The sequence below is a fragment of the Coffea eugenioides genome, chromosome 1, assembly GCF_003713205.1.
Source record: "Coffea eugenioides isolate CCC68of chromosome 1, Ceug_1.0, whole genome shotgun sequence".
NCBI lineage: Eukaryota > Viridiplantae > Streptophyta > Magnoliopsida > Gentianales > Rubiaceae > Coffea > Coffea eugenioides.
This window is the reverse complement of record NC_040035.1, coordinates 46,821,158-46,844,859: the sequence shown is the minus strand read 5'-3', so window position 1 is coordinate 46,844,859 and position 23,702 is coordinate 46,821,158. Positions and strand designations below refer to the sequence as shown.

Below are 23,702 nucleotides of genomic sequence, written 5' to 3'. Positions count from 1 at the left end.
TAGAAAGGGGAGCCGTTGAGTATAAAATAAATGAAAGCGACTTGAGATCACAAATTCACAATTGATGGTGTTTTCTACAGTCGGTCAGACTCAGACGATCATATAGGGCGTCGACTCTCCCCCACTCTGTTTCATGTTCCTGCTCGGGCATTAAAACAAACATCTTGCATGCACGTAGACAGCACAGCCAACCGGCGCCATAGCGGGTCTTGGACTTATTTACAGAGTATAGGAAAAATCAAGAACCTCCAAAAACCATCCGTTAGAGCGGTTTTAGAAAAACAGGAATGAAGTACGTATTAGTTACCGGCGGTGTCGTCAGTGGGCTGGGCAAGGGCGTAACTGCTAGCAGTATCGGCGTCGTTCTTAAAGCTTGCGGCCTTCGCGTCACTTCCATTAAGATCGGTTTGTTTTCTTCTTCCCTGATTTCTTGGATGCCCACTATATTCCGATTCTTAATTCCTTCCTTCACTTCTTTATATCCCTCAAATACGATCATGTTGATCACCCTAGAAACCCACTGTTAGAGTATTATTCTGTCTGCCTGTTCCTTTTCATTGCTCAATTTCTTGCACAAGTGGTTTCTTTTTTCTTTCCTTCTCTTGGTTTTGAATAAATTAGCAGTCATCTTCAATGATCATTATCTGATGGTGAGCGTTTTTAGACTTGGTTGATTCTTTGCTGTTGCTAGTTCTCTGCTGCATATACTGCTTAAGTTCCGACTTATAAAATTCCATCACACGTTTCTTCCTTGTGGCTATTTTTAAAATTCTCCTGTGTATTTGGGGTATTACTTTAAAGCACATCTTAGAGTCATCAAATAAATTTTTGTGACTGCAGATCCATACTTGAATACTGATGCCGGTACCATGTCTCCTTTTGAACATGGGGAAGTTTTTGTTCTGGATGATGGAGGAGAGGTATTAACTTTTGCTTTCTCATTTGATACTGAGATGGTAATTGTTGATTACTGTCAAGCAGGTTGTTTCATGTCAAAATATGCATATCTTCATTTTTGCTTTCTTTATTTGATTCCACGTTGGTATTTCTTTTTTTTACTCTGAACCGCCTTCTTTTATGTCAAAATATGCTTTTCTGATTTTCCAGATCGGCCTATTACTTTCATTGTTTTTGAAGACTATGCTATTCTGCTTGTGTACTGTACTAATGCCACAAAGCATAATGCTTTAGATGTTATTGTACATATTCCTCCATTTTATCAACAATCTCCCTATTACATACATACTTTTTCTGTGTATGTGCTCGTGATTGTAACCTTGGAATCTTTTAATAGGTTGATCTAGATTTGGGGAATTATGAAAGATTTTTGGATGTGACGCTTACAAGAGACAACAACATTACCACCGGGAAGATATATCAGGTTCTTATTTTTTATAACAATCAGATGCTACTTTCAGTGCTTAGATTCTGGAATTATGCTATTTTTCTCGGGGAACTTGATTCTGTTTTTTCTTAGTCTGTCCTTGAAAAGGAACGGAAAGGAGATTACCTTGGGAAGACAGTTCAGGTTATACTTTGTACCTTACTTGTGCATTGTTCTCATGGCTGTATGATGTTGATCACCCACTGCTTTTGCATTTTTACTGTATTCCAGGTTGTTCCACATGTCACTGATGCAATTAGGAATTGGATTGAAACAGTTTCTGTCATTCCTGTGGATGGGAAGGAGGGGCCTGCTGATGTTTGTGTCATTGAATTGGGAGGCACTGTAGGTATGGTCTGTAGAAGGTTTTTCATATACACTTGGAAGCTCCTGATCCTTTGTATTGAAACAACAAAAGAACCCTTTTAATTGCTGGAATTAATGTGCACTTTCTTTGTTTAGGTGATATTGAGTCTATGCCATTCATTGAGGCTTTACGACAGTTATTCTTCTCTGTTGGTAAGGATTTTTTTACAGGTGGTTAAAGAGAATTTGACTCCTTGAATCAATTATCAGTTGTATTGAGTCAATTCTGGGATCTATTAGATGATCTATTATATGACAGTGTTTTTTCATCTTCAAATCTGTTGAAAGGAACAAAAAAGTAGCTTATAGTTTCTTTGTCAAGATCAATAGAATGAAATATTCGGTTTTTACTTTTAAAATGTGGATCTAGTAGATAAATTCGCTTCTTTACTGAAGACTGTTATGGGATTGCATTACATATGCATTGAACTCAATGTCTCTGTGTAAAATGTGTTTTTAGCTATAGTTACATCATTATCACGGTCCTATCCAATTTACTCTTTTATCTTCTCCCTCAGGACAAGATAACTTCTGCCTCATCCATGTCAGTCTTATACCTGTTCTTGGGGTTGTGGGTGAGCAAGTAATTACTTTGTCCCATTACTTTTTGATTGGTCTGGCATTTGACTCTAAGCTGTTCTATACGAATGTTGTTTGATTTCTCCAGTGACCAAGTTGACTCCCCCCCCCCCCCCTCTCTTCTTTTCTCTTCCCCCTTTACCCTGGGCTAATTCTTTTTCCTGCCTTTTTTTTCTTGTTTGCAGAAAACTAAGCCTACACAACATAGTGTAAGGGAACTAAGAGCTCTAGGCTTGACACCTCATTTTTTGGCATGCCGTTCTGCTGAGGTATTTTTTGTCCATCTTCTCTGCAGTAATATAATGTTGTGAGAAATATTGCATTCAAATGGATGAAATTTGAGACAACTTTTTGTTAGTTTTTACGTGGACTTGAACACTTTGTCCCAGATTCTGTGACTTGAAAATCGTAGTTATGGTATTGCATTCAAATATATTTTTTTGTTTGTTTCACCGTGGCTTTGCTAGTGTTGGTTATAGTATTGTAACAAAGTGTAGTTGTTCAACTTCATTGTGTTAAAGAGTTATACTTTATCATCATGTTGAATTAGTTTTTTATTTGGAATTTTTCTGTGTTCAGTTCTCTAAATTTGGCAGAGTAAAGAAAAACGGTGATTGTTCAAGATAATTTCTTAGTTAGATATACTGTTGTTTCTTTGCTCTGCTCTAAACACATGTAATCTATTTTGCCTTTTGGTTATGTTGCAGCCATTGTTGGAAAGTACGAAGCTGAAGCTTTCCCAATTTTGTCACGTAGCTGTAAGTATCTTTTTCCTTGACTTTGCTTATTATATTCCTATATGAACTGTTCTATGTTTGGAGTCTTGCTGCTTTGATAATAATCTCACCTTCATGATGTTTCAAACATGTGGTCTTTTTTAAGGATGGTAATATACTCAATATCCATGACGTTCCAAATATTTGGCACATTCCTCTTCTGCTTCGGGTGGGTGTCAACAACATTGAATTCCTTGTCATGTTCATCCTTTGAATCCAATTTTCTGATGCTGAGGTTTTTTTGCAGAATCAAAATGCTCATGATGCCATTTTGAAACACCTAAATTTGAGGAGGTAGTTTTACCTTTAACTGTTTCAGCTATTTGGCCTCAGAATTTGGGTTTTTAAAAGTATAATTAGGCCCTTTCTAAAGTTGATGAATCACATTGCGCTAGTGTTGATGGCTATCTCTATTAGATTTTTGGTGCAATGGTAGCTTTATATTGGATTAAAAATTCCATCATGCTGTTGTTTAGGGAAGCATCAATAATGAACTGAGGTTACAATTTTTGGATTAACCTTCTGCTAACTTTTACTATATATCTTTCAGCGTTGCAACACCTCCTGAATTACAGGAGTGGACCAAGAGGGCTGAGACTTTTGATAACCTCCAAAATAGTGTTAGTATGACATAAAGTATATTCATTTACTTCTAATTTAATTGTTTGTATTTTATTGAGAGGAAATTCCTTTTGTAGGTTCGAATTGCGATGGTTGGGAAATATGTTGGTTTACCAGATTCTTATTTATCTGTAGTTAAGGTAACATGCTATTTTGCACTCCTTGTATCCTTTGAGCTCTATGGAAGTAACAAAATTGTTGTTGATGCTATACAGTCAAAATCTGTTCATCGTTTAATATACCAGTGAATCCTGATCTTCCATTATGCACTTTTGTACTACTGGTTAAGCCAGTGACTTCCTTTTTGCCCTCTGAACATATTGTTTTCATTTTCTTTGAGTCTTTGGAAGGACCGCTTTAACAAATTCTAAAAATCTCCCTTTTTCAGAAAAAAATTTTAAATTTGTGGATGATGGTTAGGCCGTTCATTTTGTATTTCCAACTTTTCCTTGGATGATTTCTGGGTACCCTGATACGGGAGTACTCTAATTTGAGTTGAAAAGAATCCTGCACTAAACAAGAAAAAACATCCAAAGTGTTTTATCATTGCTTTCACTTTTGTTACCAAATTATTTCATTTGTGGAATTCTGTGAAGTACCATTGATAGCCTTACGGTGGATGCTTCTTTTAATTAACAAGATACCAATATAAATGCTTTGAAATTCAATGTGGATTACTATACATACTTTCCATTACTCAGAACTTCTATAGCAGAGGCATATAAATATATTACTTCTAGGTCCTGAACCTACATCTTGTTCTTTAGTGCTTAGGCTGCTCTGATTCATTTCACCTTTAGGCTCTTCTGCATGCCTGCATTGCTCGTTCACTGAAGCCATCAGTTGACTGGATTGCAGCTTCAGATCTTGAAGATGAAAGTTCAGAATCGGTGCATCATTTTTTCCTAGTTTTTCATTTATGGTTTTTGTGGTTTAGTATGGGTAATTTGACTGTTTGCTAATACTTGTGCTGTAGACACCAGAAGCTCATACTGCTGCATGGAGGACTCTAAGAGTACGTTTTCACCTCTTTTTGTAATCAATGTACTTAAAATCCTCCTGTCTTCAACTGAAACTAGTTTGTTGAAGTTCCATACTTAGAAGTTGAACATAATCATGTTGTTCTCCAAATTGTTTTGAAGCCTTTAATTAGGTTAGGATAGGGATTTATGGCTTGATGAATACAATTGGAATAAAAAGAAATGGTTTAAATGTGACAGGTTAGGTACTTTTGGTCTGGACAGGTTTAGGAGGGAATGGAGGTATCACTTAAGTTTAAAGCTCAAGTTTGTATTCAGCTAGGAAGGGCATAAATGGAATAGAGCAGGTTATTTGATGAATTTATCATGGGGTTTTCGTTTCATTTAGGAGATTTAGCGTGCAGAACGCATATCATATGGACATACGTGTTTGATTGAGTAGCAGATGTTTGTCATTTTCTCTGCACTCTTTTGTACTGGCAAGTTCTTCTGACAAAATAATGCCCCCATGCAGAGTTTGATTTATGTAGAATCAACTCTGGATGGATGTGATTATTATCACAGATTTGGAGCTGGTAATTTTTTGAACTGGAATTAGAATTACTGGTCATTGTTTATCCTAAACCTATTCTTTGATAATCTAATTTTGGAACCCTCTATTTCTGTACTGTTTGTTTATTTTGCCCTATTTTGGCCTTCTTTCTTATGCCTTCTCTCTCTCTCTCTCTCTCTCATGTGTGTGTGTGTTCTTTTTTATTTTTGGGGGTGGGTGGTGGGGGATGATAGGGGTTTGTCAACATAAGTTTTGCATGCGAACAATAAGATTTACTTGTTATAGTGTCCTTGAACAGAAAAAATAGAAAAAGGGGGGAGGAGGAGTAGGCAATTGCATGATATTTCTGTCTTCCAAATTCTCATGAACAGCACCTTTTCCGTGAAGAAGAAGGTTTACTTGCTTGTCGTATTGTCCTTGAACAGAGGGGGGGGGGGGAGTTGGGAGTTGAATGATATTTTGGTCTTCCAAATTCTCATGAAAAATTCCTTCAGGAGGCAGCATGTGTCTTAGTACCTGGTGGGTTTGGAGACCGTGGTGTGAGGGGAATGTTGTTGGCTGCCAAGTATGCAAGGGAGAATAATGTTCCTTATCTTGGGATTTGCTTAGGCATGCAGATTGCTGTGATTGAGTTTGCAAGATCTGTAAGCCACTCTCTTTAAAACGTAATCCAGGTTTTTTTTCCCCCTCACAGTACAGTTACCTTATCTCATATATGCTGTCAAGGTTTTGGGTTTGCAAGGGGCAAACAGTACAGAGTTTGATGCTGATACTCAAAATCCGGTTGTAATTTTCATGCCAGAGGTATTTTATGCTTGAATAATTTGATTGACATGCACTGTCAAATGCATTTGACTAATGACTGGTTTTTTCATGTCTTATAGGGTTCTAAAACACATATGGGAAGTACCATGAGGCTTGGTAGTCGGAGAACATTGTTACAGACTCCTGATTGTATCACTGCAAAGCTGTATGGCATAGTTGCATGATTTGTGTAGTAAAATGCATAAATGTCAGATCCTGAAGTATGATTGTCATTAGAACTCCTCTAATACAAAGAAAAATTTGAAAAGAGATAGTTTCTAAATCCTAGAGCAATGATAGTCATTGGGTGCTGGTGCATCTCTTTTAGTTTTAGGATACTAATGTTATGGATATGCCTTTGGGCAACTTTGCCTTGTGGCATATGAGAGTTCTGACCAAGAATGCCACCATACTGCTCATCCACAATTTGGGGAAAAGCCTTACAAAAACTAAATGTTTGCTCATATACCTTGTTGGAAAGATATATCCTTGTCTGTAGGTTCATAGTTAGGCATGCTGGTAGATATAATCTAGAAGAGGAGATAAACCATTTTCCCATCCCTGGTAGAAGGATTTTTGAAAATTAAAAATCATTAAACTGAGCTTTACTCTATGTAAGATCTTCTGAAATGCATTAGATTTTCTACACACATTTTAATGCTTTCTTTTGGCAGGTATCATAACTCAGAATATGTGGATGAGCGACATCGACATAGATACGAGGTTGACCTCTTAAAATGTTCAATGCATGCTATCATGTGATTTGCATGGATATCTAATTATCTCAATTATGGTGCAGGTGAATCCTGAAGTAGTTGGCATTTTGGAGGAAGCTGGATTGAGATTTGTGGGAAAGGATGAAAGTGGGAAAAGAATGGAGGTCAGTTTTGGATAGAATTTTTCAAAAAATTGATGACTGTTGCTTGTTGAATGGTTAAACTGGCTAAATGCTGGGGGTGGGGAGCGAAACAACGAGGTTCTTTTTAATTGCTATAAAATGGACATGTAATAAAAGGTTTTTTAACTTCCTTGTCCTTGTAACAAGTATTTGGCATTTTGGAGGAAGCTGGATTGAGATTTGTGGGAAAGGTTGCAAGTGGGAAAAATATTGAGGTCAGTCTTGGATAGAAATTTTGACAAATGTGATGACTGTTGCATGTTGAATGGTTTAAGTGGCTAAATACTGGGGGAGGAGCAAAACTATGGGATTGGATTAGCGTGATGTAATATATACAAGTGAGAGAAGATTTTTGACTTCCTTGTCCTTGTAATTTGATTTTTTCTGCCTCCTTGAGTTCTTAACCTGTCCTCCATCCTGGTTCATATCTTTTACTTTGTGCAGATCTTAGAGAATCCCAGCCATCCATTCTATGTGGGTGTTCAATTTCATCCAGAATTCAAGTCACGACCAGGAAGACCCTCAGCTCTGTTTTTAGGTACGTAGAACTTTTCTGTTTTTCTCTATGAAATGAACTGTTTTTATTGAAATTTTATCCTATTCATAAGCAGATTTAGTATTACTGACACAAGACAAGATAGTGATGCCCTTTTCTAGCAATGTTGTCGTAATGTCTGTATTGGGTAATTAAGGAAAACATTTTGAATTGCATTTTCAGATTTTTATGCTACCTAAAAATCTTGGGTTCTCCGTAGGGTTAATTTTGGCGGCCACCGGGCAATTGGAAGCATACCTTACAAAGCAACAGAATGGAAGCCTATAGTCATCATTTTGGATTGTTGCTCAACTTTACTAGGTACTTTGCAATTTTGAGAGGACTTGGGTAATTAAAGGCCTACGGAGTGCGGCTGGAAATTGTTAAAAACATTTTTAAAAGTAAGCAGTCGTTCTGACATTTGCCCAATTTTACCAAATGTTATTATTTATTGCAGTAATTTGCGCATCAATTGCATATTCATAGTAAGGGGTTCTTGTTTTGAGATTGTCGATCTCTCTTAGACTGAGTGATCGTGATGTTTTACCAATTAGTATGGGTGAATTAGCCTTTTAGATTTGTAGTGATACACGAGACAAAACACAGTAATTGTACATTTGAGCTTCCACTCCCCAGGTATTGATGTCCGCAGTATCCTGTAAAGAGCATTTGAAGGTGATGAAGCTGTGGATAGGAAAATGCTTGTAGACGGCCATATTTATATTTAGCAAATTGTGAGGTGCGGAACTTGGAATTGTATGGCGAAATAGTGAACTGAGGGGTGAGCTATAAACCCTTTCAATTCAATTGGGGGTCTTCTGGGTTGAGCAACGAGTTAAAATACTTTTAGCATTAATTTTAGTTTGGCCGTCAATAATGTTGACGGTAAAATGTTTCAAGTATGTGACTTTTCTTATTCTTTTTACTTCCTATACTGCTGTGTATATATGCCCCGCACCTTCTGTTTTGCAGTTCTTTTGACGATTTAAGGCAGGTTTAGCTGGTGTAACACATACGTTGTTATGGCTGCTGTTTTAGGCAAATACCGTGGTCGGATTATCGGATACGAAAATTCTGAAATGAAAAAGTATAAACTAGAGGGTCAACGGATAATGGAACAATTGGCAGACGGAAATACTCGGAATGGAGAGGGTAAAACTTAAATGGTAACACTCATTAGTGGCTGATGATATGCGGCGCTACAGAGCTGGCAAATGAGTTGGACTTGGGTGTTATTTACGCCCTTGCTGCCTTATGACTCAATATTGCCAGACAACCTTAATAAAGATATGCATAATATGGATGATAAATGAATTTTACGTGCAAATTTCTATTACTAGTAAAGAAAATCTTAATCATCTATATTATTTTGACTAAATGAGTGTTATGTTGGTAGTTACCACTTTGGGCGGTTACATATTAAAGAATATGTTTAAATAGTAGATGAAGAAATGCGTATAAGTAGTTATCTTATCTTGGTAACATGTCTTTGGGTAATTAAAATTAATTTTTTACAAGGATAAAAATGGAGGTACATAAAGTGATAATAAAATGTTTGCACCAAACCCTTTCCTCTTCCTTTATATATGGTATGAATATTGGCATAAGTGTAGTATTGGTATGTGTATAGTGCCAATATGTTTATATAGTTTAAATATTGTATATTGGTAGTTCTAATGCTTAGGGTTAGTCATGTTGAAAAGTAAATAGTTGAAGTAAAACATGTTTTCAAGATAATTAATCATAAATATGTCTTTAGGTAGTTAAAAGTGGTTTTTATAAGGGTAAAAATGAAAGTTCAAAAAGTGACAAAAAAAATGTTTACACCAAACCTTCCACCTCTCTCTTTAGGATTAATTTTTTTGACACCGACAGTGTGCATATGTGTCAATATTGAATGAATGATAATTATGCAAAATTTGAATTTGATATTCAATTTTGTACATGTCATAAATTCAATGATGATAGTGTATACACTATCAGTGTTGCTCCTCTTTTTATATATTGTATAGACATCAATTTTATTTTCTTGGCAGATGTTAATTGTTGGCGTATCGTGATCTTTATAGTAACTTCACATTTTGGCAAGGAGCAAACACTAACAACGTTTTAGATCTACCTCATCAAATCTCACTTAACATTTGAGTGTGAATCATTTCATTAGTAGATTTAAAAGGAAACAAGCTAGAAACATTGCATAGATGATTTTAGGGCAATAAATGTTTTATATTTTAATATTTTTTTGGAGATTTGTATTGTAATATTCTATTGATTTTTCAAATCTGTATTATCTACTATTTGTTGTTCAGATTTGTTTTCATCTATGTATGAGTGATGTAATTTCTGTCATAAGTGCAGATTTAACAAAATGATGATGTTTTTATATATATAAAAAAAGTTCTGGAATTTGTTTATTAAGGTGTCAACTAGGCGCATTTGACTATTTAGTTTTTGATTTGTACGTGGAGGTGCCGGTAAGCGCTCATCGAGGGCGGTTACAAGAATTAGCTTTTCAAAAAATTTAAAAAAAAAAATTTTTAAAAAAAAAGATATTAAGTTTTCAAATGCTTTGGTATAACTGTATAAGTTTTCAAATGCTTTTGTATAACTGTATAAGTTTTCAAATGATGCTTATGGGGTGGCAGTTGGATCCAGCCGCGTAGAGCCAGTGTGCACGCGCCAGCCAACCGCGTATTTGCCGAATCCCGCAAACTTAACTTTACTCCCTGACCGTGTGTACATCCCTATTATTTGAATTTCTGTTTATTAGTGCTGCGTTATGACAACAATATAATTAATCATAATGTAATTATTCTCTAGTGATAAATGTTTGAGGGGATAATTTAAGAAACCTAACCTCCACAAAGGTTTCTGACATATTTTATTTGGCACTTTCAAACTTTAAAAAAAATCTCACTTGTTTTCCTTACTTTAAAATTGTTTTTTTTAAACATTTCAAAGTATAACATTACAGACCGCATTTCACATAAGAGAATATAATCTCATTCTAAATTTAGACTTTTCTCGTGGCCTCTTAATTGTTATGACACACTAATTCTATTATGTCTCAATTGTTTTTGTAAATTTGGTTGATGTGGCTCTTTAATAGAAATTTAAAAGTTAATAACGGAGTTGAAAGGCCATTTAATTGTTTTTGTTTCATTGGTTTGGACATGAAAGATGAAAATTTAAATAATTTATAATACTCATAAAAATAACTTCAAATATTTCACCAAAATAAAAATAACTTTTTTTTTGTATCAGTTAGAAACACCATAAACAAGTTAAAGTATAATTTTTAGCATTTTGTGTATTTCTAGTTTTCGGACCATCGATTTGGATAAAAAATAGAAAATTCAAACAAATAAATGATTTATAAAACTCATTAAATTAAGTCAAAATTCTTTAAAATAAATAAAATAATATTTCTTGTAACTTGATAAAACCTCAAATAAACTTTCAAATGTCAACTCATTGCATTTTAAAAATGAACTATATTTTGTCTCATTAGAATTAAACCTTCATTTTTAAAAATTATTGTCAATATAATCACATTTTTTTTTTTTTTTGGAGAAAAAATTATGCTCTCTCCCAAAATGAGTTTTTTAATGTTATATTTTGAAATAGGTTACAAATGTTATAAAAATCTTAAAGTAGGGGAGGCAAGTGAAATTTGTTAGAGTTCAAAGGTGACAAGTGATATTATTGTTGACAAAGCTCAAGCAAATTATCCCATGTTGACGCCTCCCTCCCCAAACCCCAACACCAACTGAGTACAACTGTACAACAGTCCAATGGTCCCATCATCAATTTTAAATTCCACCGGACCGCGTTTCGCATCGCGTACATCACCCACTGTACCTTTTCCACGACGCAACACAAATTAAGCTTAAAGCCGCTGCTGCTTCTTGGCTTATAAATACAGCCTTTTCGTCTTAAACTCAACAAATTCCTCCACACCCCCTAAATCACCATTCGCTTTCTCTCGCCCTAGCTAGCTGCTTTGTGATCTCAACTCCAACAAAGTACCCCGTGTACCTTGCAACCAGAAAATTGGAAATAGTGCGGTCAGCTGAGCCTATAGCACATTCCAAACCAGGAAAAAGAAAAGAAAAGAAAAAGCAATAAATAAATAAATAAATATGCACAAGCATAAATCAGCAGTAGTTGCTCGAAGAGCCTGGAACTCCCTCCGGCTGGCCTTGCTATGGGCTAGAAGAGGTGGACATTTCAAGAACAGGCGGCTGATGGTGGATCTGCGTTTACTTCCCAAGTTCATCAACAGAACCCTCGGAACCACCTCCTCCAGCAACGACTATTATCGTCATCGACGGGGTGCTCTCCATTACGGCGAGCGGCAGCTTTCATTCGACGATACTCCCGTCATACACTTCAAGATGCATCGTCCTTCTTCCCTGCGATTCAAGATGCCCAACATTCCCTGCATTACTGGTGCCCCCCAGGTGGATTTCGACGACTATGATTTTGATCGCCACGATTGTAGTGGTACCGGTCATGATACGTACTATCTTTCTGAAGCCCACAATGATGTAGCGCTCTCCGGGAAGAGTATTCTCCTAAAGGCAGCAGGCGATTACATTACCAGTGACGAAGAAGAAGAAGGAGATGATGATGATCGTTCCAATACTATGGTTTGTGATCATCAAGAAACCAACGAAACTCCTCGTAGCTGTGACGATGGAATCGATTTGAAGGCGGAGCAGTTCATTGCTAACTTCTACCGACAAATCAAGCTCCAGAGACAAATATCGTATCTGCAATATCATGACATGATTAGTCGGGGTGCGAGCTAGAAATTGCTCGGTGAAACAGCTGTCGCCTCCAATCTATTCCACACCCGTCGACGCCACCCGCTGCTCTATTTTTTTTTTGACTTCACACATTTACACCAAATTCCTTTCTATAATAGTTTACTCCGATCAGCATACTAGCATGTGTTGCGGCATTATTTTTGTAGATAACAGAGGCTTTTTTAATAAATGTATTTTCTACAATAACAGAAGGGAAATTCATTGGCTTCCAACGATAATGATATGTTTTCTTGTTGAGCTCTTGCCGTTGTCTGTCGACGACAATCATTAAAGATTATATGCAGAAGGGCATATCGATTCGTGTCTTGTAGGTTAGTACATGTCCGCTATTAAAGCTGAAGAAAGTCATAAAGTGGATATCGATTCGTGCCTCAGTGGTTTCCAGGTGGATAGGTGGGTTCCCTTATCAACCATTTTGGAAGAGGCTTATGTTTGGAAAAAACGACACACCTAAGTACGTTGCAAATTGTAATTTCCCCAATTGGTAGCTTGATTGGGACTGATAGTCTATCTTTACAGCAAGGTCTTTGGTTCGATCTCTATTATTTACTATAGTTGCTGGACATCTCTGGGGCGGGCTCTCTCCTTAGAATAAAGGGTTTGTATGTTAATTAATTTTCTTCACAAGAAAAGTGTTGATTAATCATTCGCTCATGTGGGTTAGCTCGAGCGGTCCGCTCCCCCTAGTTAGGGTATGGCGACCAAAAGGTTCTGGCCAACCAGGGTTCGAGTCTTGCGTGCAAATGCTCGGTGTGGAATGAGGCCTCCTCTCCCGGGTCGCAGGGGATTAGTCCGGTCATTAGGTATTATCAGTCCGAAAACCTGGATACCTCTGTGTGGACAAAAAAAAAAAATTCAATCATCTATATCTATATCTATATGTATTCAGGAATGGATTTTTAGCATATACCCTCTCAATGCCTTCTAAACTTGTCATACTTTTTTCTAGATTTTTGTATTTATTTTAATACATTAAAAAATAGTGGGTTATAACCCACCTTATCACCAATCAATATTCCCACTATCCCACTATCTTAACTCATATTTTTGTATTTATTTTAATACATAAAAAAGTAGTGGGTTATAACCCACCTTATTACCAATCAATATTCCCACTATCACCTTATCACCAATCAATATTCCCACTATCTCACTCCCACTATCCCACTATCTTAACTCATCCTACAATTACTCCTACAAATTCTTCTTTTACTGATCGACTTAATTAACTTATCGAGTTAATTCCCTCACCCTCTCTCTCAGTTTCTTATTTGTTTTGGGTTCTCTATTGATTTTGTAAATGTATTGATTTTGTTTCTTATGTGAGCAGTAGTGGAAGATATTATGTGCAGAGACTCCAGCAGAAATCAACCTTCTTGCGGCCGGCCTAATTTTCCAGGTCAGTCCCCTCTGCCTTTTAAGTATGTTTTGCTTTTGCTTTGTTTTTTGTCATTAATGATATTGCATTGATTTTCTGATCATCCATTATTTCTGAAATTTTTTTACAAAATCTTATGAACGGTTGTTTGCTTATTGTTACACTGTAAAGCAAAGATAAAAAGGTATTGCTTGCTTATATAATTGCGGATGGTATAGGTTCATGATTGAGGGTTCTACTATTTCTAACATAAATTGTATATTATAAAAATTTATTTGTTTGTATTACTGAAATTTTTTTAATTTTTTTTATTGCACATTTATCACATAAAATAGGTGTTACGATAGTTATTTTCATAATTTTATTCCAAAAATGATCGTGCATGAAATAAAAAAAAAGATTTTTTGATAATTAAAAAAAAAATAATTAAAAATGGTTTATAATTGGAGATAAACAATTCAGATACTACTAATAACTAAGGCACTATACGCCCATTATTAAAATTGGATTAATTTTTAATTTCGTCAGAAATCCTTTTGGCAAAATTGCATTCTAGCCTTTCTTTTCTTTATCAACAATGACAATTATAACTACGTGATTCATCTATCTAGCAACAGCACAATTCAACTCATGGAATAAATAGTTCATTGCTTAAAGTACTTAAACGAAAGGTTAGAGCCAAGTCCTACTTAATACCTGCAAGTAATATATTACAATTAGAAAAAAGAAAATGATTCAAGAGGAGCAAAGAACTCACCAAGCCCCTGACATATGTGCAATCGTCAAGGCACTTTTGAGTATTTAAAACTGCATTCCTTAGTTCAGGTAACCACTTCTCTGTAATTGTTTTCATTTGATTACAATGCAATTCTATTAAATTCTATTGATGCTATTTCTATATTAATTATTGTATTTTTTTGGTGAACAGTTCTCATACAATGTATCACTATTTACACATAAAATAAATACATAAACTATTGATTTTTAATTTAATATATATTTTATTTCTAGATCAAAGAAATGAAAAATCTAACTGTCCTCAAGATCGCTAGGCATCCACATCACCGATGATTTTGCGTGATCATGGTAAATATACAGTTTTTTATATCGTCATACTTATCTTACATACACATTTTTTGGCTGCACTATCTTGCTAAATCAACTATTACAATTGTTCGATTACAATACAATTGTATTACATTCTATTGATGCTATTTATAGACAACTTAGCAATTTTATAGATTAGTAATTTATTTTATTTTATAGATTACCAATTACTACATGTACCAAAATATTTTTATATAGGGATTACTTCATTAACTATGGGTGCTAATAACAATTCAATTGGTGCGTATTTTTCATTTGATTACAACACAATTGTATTAAATTCTATTGATACTATTCTATATTAACTATTGTATTTTTTTTGTTAACAATTCTTATACAATGATAAAAAAAATTCTCATACAACCGAAAAAAGATGGTTCTTGAATGATATATACATTCTACTATATTTCAAACTATTGTTAAACAGATATTATATTTTAATTTTATTGGTAAAATTTTTTCACCCTTATTTGTTCACCATTTTATTTTTTTTCCAATAATGTCAACACCGTGCATAGCATGGGTATTCCCACTAGTTTTAATTGTAATAGCGTTTAAACAAACATATTAGAATATGGCATATTGGTATTGGAATAGATACGGTATCTTTTTTTTTTTTCCTCCGAAAATTTTATCGTGGGGTGATTACGTGATATTTTCAGAAAAATGTTTTCCGCCAGAGTCTTCTAATAACAAGAGTCTTCCACTGATAAGGTAACTGCCATCAGAAAACGAAAATTTAATAATGTGATGCATGAACCAGGCTCCAATTCTCATTCTAATGCAATTCCAACTCCGATAAGAAAAAAAAGGTTTAATTCCTATGGAAACTCTAGAAATTTATAGAAGTTCAAATTAGGATGAACAACTGTCCCTGGAGGGATTACAAGCTGAAGGTTGAATTGGAATAGGAATCAATTGCCTCGAGAGAAGAAAATTCATGAAATCCCAGCATGTATTGATGAATGGTAATTCCACCCTATATCGTGAATAACAAAACAAGAAGGAAAAAGGAAAGAAAGAAAGAAAGAAAGAAAAGGCGAGTTTGAATCAAATACTACTCCCTTCTTGTTTGCTACGGTGAACGAAGGGCTGTCCGATGCTGTTGGTGGCCGCCGCGGAAAATTAGCGGAAACCATTTACGTGTCATTGTAGGATCCAATGTGGGGGGTCATTTTGGTAAACGCGAGTTCTTGTATTCCGGAATATTCCCTTTGATACGGGAAACTTTTAATAGGGAAAAAAAAAAAAAAGAGGTCAAAACCAAGAAGAAGAAGTAATATTACTAATATTCGTGTGGGGTGGCATTTGCTGTTGGTTCCCTATATAACCGAAAAAATGGTGGGAGGAAGGTTGAGCAGGCGCGGTGCTGATACCAAAGAGAGGGATTTTCTCTCAAAGTATCGCCCTGCATTCTTGCAGGGTAGGTAGGTAGGCCTGCTCTGGTCACCACCAACCAGAACGAACAAAAAAACTCCCCACCCCAGTTGATTAAACATCCTTTCTCTCTTCTCAATCCGAACCAGAATTCTTTGCTGGTTCATCCATTGGCATTAACCATGCCCATGCCGGTGCCGCTTGAAGAAAACTTCAACGACAACACCACCTCTGGCGGCATCATCAAAGAAGATGGCGTTGCGGCTAAAGAATCGGCATTCATTCCCACTGCCGATACGGGTACGGCTACCACCGTCGTTCCATCAATGAATAAAAATGGGAAGATGAACATTAATAACAACCGTAATAAGGAGGAGGAGGAGGAGGAGAAGAAGAAGAAGAAACGCCCCTTGGGCTTCTTCAGAGCTGCATTAATGTTGCTGCGATCTGATTCCAAGTCCAAGAAAAAACCACCGCCCGCTCCAGACGTAGTGGACCCTGATGATAGGATCCACTCCAAGACGAAGTGGGAGAAGATGGTGGGATCGATGAGGCCGTTGCATCTGCAGGACAACCGCTCCCTCTCCCCCGCTTCACCCCCCCGGCCAGGGGTTGAAAGTTTGGAGTCGGAGGATCTGATTTATAACAACAGCAGCGCCATGATGAGCATCCATCAGTACCAGCCCTCCTCCCCATCACCATCCACCGTCTCCTCCGGTGGCACCATGAGCCAATACGCTTCCGCTAGCAATCTCCAAGAACTCGAACAAGACTACTACCAGGGTAATGATGACGATGATCCTGATGAGGTTTTTGATGCTCTGTGCGGGGATGAAATGATCGACGCCAAGGCCGAGGAGTTCATCGCTCAGTTTTACCAACAAATGAAGCTTCAGCAAATCAATTGACGACATTCACCAATCACCACCGCTGCGATCCCATAAATGTCAATCGTATTGATGCTGCAGGCGTCAGGTGCCCCAATAAAAGGATATTCACCACTCCCTGTTTCTGCTCCCCACACACACACACACACATTGATTTCATTTTTTCCATGCATTTTCCCTCGAGTCTTTTAACTTAGCTTTTTCATGGGTGTAATTAATGTTGCATAGGCCGACAGATTTATAGCTTCTTCAGTTCTAAATCACTTATTAATGAAGAAAAAAAAACGCAATGTAACTGCGAATTACGCAGATCGCAGCGCAAAGAAGAAAATTGAATACCACATTTGTGCTATCTCCGGGGTTTTTTCTTTTTCTTCTTATTCTTTCTTTCTTTCTTTTTTTTTGGTATACACATCTACTGTGGATTGTATTTACACTGACACACACACACACGCAGAGAAGGGTGTTGGCTGGTTAAAAAGGTTGTTGCTTTGAGTTTTATTACTCCGTTGAATTAAAAGTTTGTAATTTCTTAACGAATTCCTGCCTCACATTGATGCCTGAGGTTGGAGGAGTCATCAGGCATTGATTCATTTGCTCAAACCCCAATCTTTAAACATCCGCCAATAAATTTCCCTAATTCGAGAACATAAAGCACCAGAACCGCATAATGTCAGAAATTAATGTCCAAGATCGTGCCAGCGTAATAATAACCTCAATCTAACAGATTGTAAACACTGGAACGAACCCCAAAAAAAAAAAAGAGCATGAAGAATCTGCGTCCAAATAAGCAATCCATCACTGATATTAGCACATAAGCATTAAAAGAAGAATGAGAACATCCGAGAATAGGAATTGAGAGTAGGAGTAGCTAGTAACCGTGAATGATTTCGGAGCACTTGTTCTTAAGCCAGCGAAGCCCATTCTTGATGGAAGCCTTGACCCTGCCTTCGAGGCTATACACTTTGTACTTTGCTATTCTCTTGCGTCTCTTCGTCTCAGCATCACCGAACCCCCGCGGCGGCTTAGACTCCGCCTCACGATAATGATCATGAGGCGACCGAGGCCGGCTCATCGCGTAAACCCCCTCCTGGTTAAACCCTCTTCCGCTCACGATCTCCACTCTCCGCTCTGACCCACCTCGACCACCAAAACTCGGCCTGTGCTCCCCCATCGTTCTCAATCTCGCGCAGCAAGCTACAAAACGGAAACTGAGACAGAAAAGGAGGAAGGAATGAAGGAGGGGTATGATACGTTTTAATGCTTTTTTTGGTAGTACGATTCTATATTCGGGAGGCAGATGTCAACGTGTTTTTCTTTTGGGCATTGGGCATGACACAGCAGCAGAAATTTGGCTGGAATGCTGCTGTATTTTGTGTTTCTCTACATTCTATATATGTTATTTTGGTGGTCTATCATCCTTGTGCCCTCTTTAAATTTTTTTTTCCTTTTTTTTTCGATAGTAGTAACATGCCAATATGGCTTCACTTGGTTTAGGACATGCTGTAACCACATGGGTTTCTTATATACATTCAACACTTTTTTTTTCATTATTATTTTCACATTGCTATAAATTATTTTAGAAAAATCATTCGAAACCTCTATCACATTTCGTCAAATGAATTTTTTCGTACTTCACCTTTAAAATGGTAACTTTATATCACTTACAAAATCAAATAGGTAATATTTGATCACAATCTAAGTTTTCGATCACATTTTACCATCAATCTATCACAAGTCCAACGTATGATCATTTTTTCTTATAAAAAAAAAACATATGGTCATTTTTTTTAGAAAGATTAGATTCTATTTGTAATTAAATAAACTAGTGTGAATACCCGTGCTACGCACGGTACCTACATTATTAAAAAAATTACAATCTATAGAAGAATTTAAAAATAGTAAAATATTATAATCACGGGCACATGAAAATATATTTAAAAAAATGAAACTTTGTAACAATAGTTCAATATATGATAAAAACATCTCCATTATTTATAAACGATCATTTCGATTAAGGTTGGATCCTGAAAAAAAATAGAAATCTATATCATAAATTGAGCGACATAAGGATCCAATTAAATATAATTGAATATTTAATTTGATCAGTAAATGAAATACTTACAGACATTTTGCCTTTGATTTGATAATCTTCTACGAAGGTGTGAACATTCTTCACACCAGTCAGCTCTGAGTACGAACGCCAGTATTGGGGGTTTAATTAATTCTGTTATTTTTTGTGGAGTTCGCACTATAAATGAGAATGCACGATTTTGGCATGAATTAATGTGTTGGTCGAATAATGCACCTCCATTTTTCTGACAATTAAAAGCATACATTGTTCAAAATTATCTTTTGTTTTAGACAGTTTGTAAATAATATTGTGTAAAAAAATATACATATAAATAATGTATACCTTTGTTTTTAAATCTCTAAGACAAGAAGTATCACAACGACACATGAATCGTGCATGCCTGTTTTGAAGAGCGAAGTATAGTACCGAAACTTGTAAACAATGGAAACAACAATCATATTATAATATTGGAAATATTAGTAATAATTGAAATTACAATGAAAATGTCAATATTCAAAGAATAAATAGTACCGAAACTTCTATTTTGATACATAAGATTACTGTCCATAAGATTACACCTAAAAAGTATATTAATTTTTAGGTGTCATTGTCTCATATGTTCTCGTAAGCAATGTTTTGCAAGATTCTTAGGTGCCATTGTCTCATATGTTTTTGCAAGAATTATTTTTTGAATCTATTCCCCTTTTTTTTTTTTTTGCTCTTTCTCTCGATCGTCAACATTTTTGTCTTGCACGATTCCAACTTTCCACAGCAAAATTACAGCATAATCCAGATTTAAGCAGCCCAAGGACATGTAATGCAGTAAGACACAAAATCTGCCAAAAAAAAAGCCAAAACACAAAAAACGAACCTACCCGCTAGTAGTAATCTCTTAATGTCAACCTTCAGAACATCTTATTTCAAAGAAACGAAGAAACTCCAAAGATCACAACTCATAATTAATAGTACTACTATTTTTCGTGATCAGAATTAATAGTACTACAGCAATATGCTACCATATTAACAGTTTGGGGGAAAACCTACTTAAGTCACATCATGAGCACAACTCATGATATGATCAGTTTTTCAGCCATAATGTGGGACGTAGTATACTTTTGGGAATTACTCATTATCTTTGTCAAAATTAAAGGGCTATAGTGAAGCACTTTAAGCATGATCTTCCACCAAAAACTTCTGCAATAAATGCAAACTGCATTCCTTGTTCAGTATAATGTTTCAGTTAATTCACATTACCTTACTTTTATATTTTTTTCAAAAGAAAAAAAAGAATGTTACATTAGTCCCTCGTCAGTTTCCCAAGCTATTTGTCTCTAAGTCTGGATAGTCACTCGAGGTGACTGGAGAAAATATCTTAATCTCCATTTTTGTTCTAAACTTTTAGCGCTTTGTGCGTAGAAATAATAGCATTAATGGGAAAATATTTAGGTAGACATTTAATGAAAAAATAACGTTTTCCCTAATCAAAGCTATGACCATGTTCCGAGACTAATCTGATTAATTACTAATACAATGAGAACTATATGTCTAAATGCCTAAACTCACATAAAAGCCATAGTACCATACTTTGTTGATTGAGCCAGCAAGCATTAGTATGGAAACAACAATAATATTACAATATTGAGAATATTATTAATAATTGAAAATACAATGAAAATATCAATATTAAAAGAATAAATAGTACTGAAACTTCTAATTTGATTGGCGTGGCGTTTGAGTCGGTGTAGTCGAGATTTTATCCATCGTAGTTGATGTGAGATTTCTCTTTCGTCGACGCAAAGTTGTTGGAACTGTTCCAATTCTTGTGCGGGACCGTTGTGGCGTCCTCTTCGTTTTGTTAGCATATCTTTCCTCCTTTGCAATCTTGCGAGTTTGAAATTTAGGCATTGTTGACATGCCTGTAAACGGCCATGTTCCATTATGAAGTTAATTTGAGAGGTTCGAGAAGGAAGTTGATTGGAAGGGTTTTAAGAATAATTCCCAAAAGTAGTACCAAGTATATTGTTGCTCCATGGCAGTTGGAAAAGATCATGTGCTATCTTCAATTCCGTTGAATTAGGGGATATCTTTATTCTCGTCAATGCTCTTCAACTCACTGGAAAATGGGAATCAGTAGTGGTACCACAACCATCTGACGCACGGGTAAGTCGAAACAGTTTTAATGTAAGTGGAAGTTAAATTTTTGTTTGAGGGAACGTGGGAGTGTTAGAGTTTTAATGTAAGTGGAAGTTAAATTTTTGTTTGAGGGGACGTGGGAGTGTTAGTTGAAGTTAACTCCTTATTTGAGGGAAACGTGGGGATGTAATGTGCCCATGATATTTTTTACGAAATAAGATAAATGTGAAATGCTAGGAAAATAGAGTTGAGAGTGGGAAGGGTTGTGGAGGCTTGTTCCTAAAAATCCCTTCTCAAATTTATATAGATATAGATGACCAAATCCATGTTCTTTTTTGTCCATAAAAAAGTAAGATATGATCAGAATCATATTTATTTTTTGTTGAAAAAGTGGGATCAGACCCAATTCATATTCATTTGTTTATCTTTTTTTTTTCTTATAAGTATGAAATCTTGAATTCAGAACCTCCTACTTATAATTCTTTCCACCTTACCATTCGACCCAATCCGTTTCCAAATTAATATTTCATTTTTATCACTAAAAAAGTGGAATCTGACTTTTTTTGCTTTTTTGTACATAAAAAATGATTGCATATGAGTTATGCGGTGATTTTAGTCAAAAAAATAGTAAAAAAATTAGGTCGGAACTAAATTTTGCTAATTTGAATTTATAAAAGACGTAAAGGTAATATTTTAAAAATGAAGGACAAAAGAATTCATTTGAAGAATTATGAGGAGGGATGTTTAGAACAATTTTCCAATAACTTTCGATATATAATGCTCATAGAACTATATATATATATATATATATATACACACATGTACTGGTATGTCAGTTGTCCAGTAGTGTGTATATATATATATATATATATATATATTTGAATATTACAGCTAAGTACGCAAGTAGAAATGTCACTTACGGAAGCAACTCATACCCATCGTGCCAACCTCGATGTTATCGAGCTGTCATTGCCGTGAATCATCACTCCTTTCCTTTTCTTCCTCTGCTTCCTTCTTTTTTCTCCTATATATATACAGGGCTTCAATTAGGTTTAGTTGCTGAATATTCAGTGTTGGTAAAGCCCATTTGTATCAATGTTTTCCAGTGACGTCTGATACTTGACATTAATGTTTTTCTTTTTCGATCGTTTCTTGCGCAGGCGTTTATTATCTTTTCATTGATTGGATCTCCAATTGCTAATGGTCTACTAATATCCTAATCGTTTCCTTGGTTGGAGCGGGATGGAATGGCTTTTAGACAAATTAATGCCTTGTTTGGATTGCGATTTTTTGTCGAAAAATTATATCGTTTTCTCTGATCACATTTTTCTATTACCTTTTTTCCTCACATACATCAAATCGCTACAGTATTTTTTTCATGAAAAATCATGAAAAATACAATCCAAACACACTCTCGCACCTACTTAAGCTCCAGACTGTCTTCTCATATTGTTCATATTTCTGTCATTTCTTCACAACTACTAAATCAGATCAGCTTCTCGTCTAGTTTTAATGCATCCATGCCTTGCATCCTAAACTCATATAACTCCAGCTCTTTTTTCATATGTTTCCTCGAGAAGCTTTTGTGTCAAGCAATTGGCGAAAACAATAAGATCAATATACTAAAATACCTTCAAATTCTACTAAGATCATTAATTTTTTTAAATAAAAACAAGTCACAATTTTATGAAATAATTGAAATTTGCATTAATGGCAGAAATCACATCATGCATGCATAGATACAAAAGACATGAAGAACACAGACACTACAAGATTTGAAAAAATAAATAAAAATTACACTATGAAACTCCAAACACACTAAAACATAAAATAAATCATTGCGAAAATTTAAGATAGGCAATTGTCTTCCCTAAACTCCTGGAAAATTACAAAATTGTAAAGAAAACTTCCAAGTCCTCGAATGTTTTTTAGTTGCCCCCCGTAAATTTTTCAACATTGTTCTTTCCCTTAAATTGCCTCCTTAAATTTTTCAATATTGCATTTGTCACTCAAATTGCCCCATAAAAAAAATTATAAAACAACTTCAAATGCATTTTGTTTTGCACTTTACAATTCAAAATCATGTTACAAGATTGCAAGTAAAATCCATCAATCTTTTAAACTGAATTATTCACATAATCAATGTTCTGGTATCGTCCTCATCATATTTTTCATTGTGAAATATGTAATTGAAAATAACATTTTCATATAACTTTGTTTTTTGTGTATTGTCGACATAGTTTTTCTTTTGCTCTTCCATCTTTTGCCCCCACTGACTTCGAATCTTGACTCTATCACTAATTGCAGTTGAATAATATCTGTGTATACTTTCAATCGCCAAATCTGCTAATTAACTACTTCAAATTCAAAAATTATGATCATATTTCACAAAATAAATCCAAAGAATTGCATATTTGA

The 23,702-nt window shown here is 35.4% G+C and overlaps 3 protein-coding genes across 3 annotated transcripts; all 3 read left to right on the top strand.

Moving 5' to 3' along the window:
- Positions 1-77: 77 nt before the first annotated feature.
- On the top strand, positions 78-8,394 carry LOC113777461 (CTP synthase). Its single transcript, XM_027322554.1, has 22 exons — positions 78-405; positions 841-920; positions 1,295-1,381; positions 1,478-1,528; positions 1,616-1,733; positions 1,847-1,903; positions 2,269-2,333; positions 2,515-2,598; positions 3,037-3,087; positions 3,212-3,274; positions 3,353-3,399; positions 3,656-3,725; positions 3,804-3,866; positions 4,527-4,616; positions 4,703-4,741; positions 5,754-5,903; positions 5,986-6,063; positions 6,144-6,229; positions 6,738-6,786; positions 6,863-6,943; positions 7,406-7,499; positions 7,717-8,394. Exons 1-22 carry the CDS (start codon positions 288-290, stop codon positions 7,782-7,784), a joined length of 1,689 nt encoding a protein of 562 aa, XP_027178355.1. The 5' UTR covers positions 78-287; the 3' UTR covers positions 7,785-8,394.
- Positions 8,395-11,486: 3,092 nt separating this feature from the next.
- Positions 11,487-12,540, top strand: LOC113748593. Its single transcript, XM_027292067.1, has one exon. The coding sequence runs from the start codon at positions 11,639-11,641 to the stop codon at positions 12,308-12,310; it is 672 nt and encodes a 223-aa protein (XP_027147868.1). The 5' UTR covers positions 11,487-11,638; the 3' UTR covers positions 12,311-12,540.
- Positions 12,541-16,239: 3,699 nt separating this feature from the next.
- LOC113751148 lies at positions 16,240-17,391 on the top strand. The gene has a single exon (XM_027295034.1). The coding sequence runs from the start codon at positions 16,373-16,375 to the stop codon at positions 17,096-17,098; it is 726 nt and encodes a 241-aa protein (XP_027150835.1). The 5' UTR covers positions 16,240-16,372; the 3' UTR covers positions 17,099-17,391.
- Positions 17,392-23,702: the final 6,311 nt, after the last annotated feature.

What these genes read in the sequence shown, in the direction of transcription:
- LOC113777461 (XM_027322554.1), top strand. Translation starts at nt 288, where the DNA reads ATGAAGTACGTATTAGTTACCGGCGGTGTCGTCAGTGGGCTGGGCAAG. An exon ending in CCACCGGGAAGATATATCAG is followed by an intron (nt 1,382 to 1,477) that starts GTTCTTATTTTT and finishes GTTTTTTCTTAG; the next exon opens with TCTGTCCTTGAAAAGGAACG. An exon ending in AAGATGAAAGTTCAGAATCG is followed by an intron (nt 4,617 to 4,702) that starts GTGCATCATTTT and finishes CTTGTGCTGTAG; the next exon opens with ACACCAGAAGCTCATACTGC.
- LOC113748593 (XM_027292067.1), top strand. Translation starts at nt 11,639, where the DNA reads ATGCACAAGCATAAATCAGCAGTAGTTGCTCGAAGAGCCTGGAACTCC.
- LOC113751148 (XM_027295034.1), top strand. Translation starts at nt 16,373, where the DNA reads ATGCCCATGCCGGTGCCGCTTGAAGAAAACTTCAACGACAACACCACC.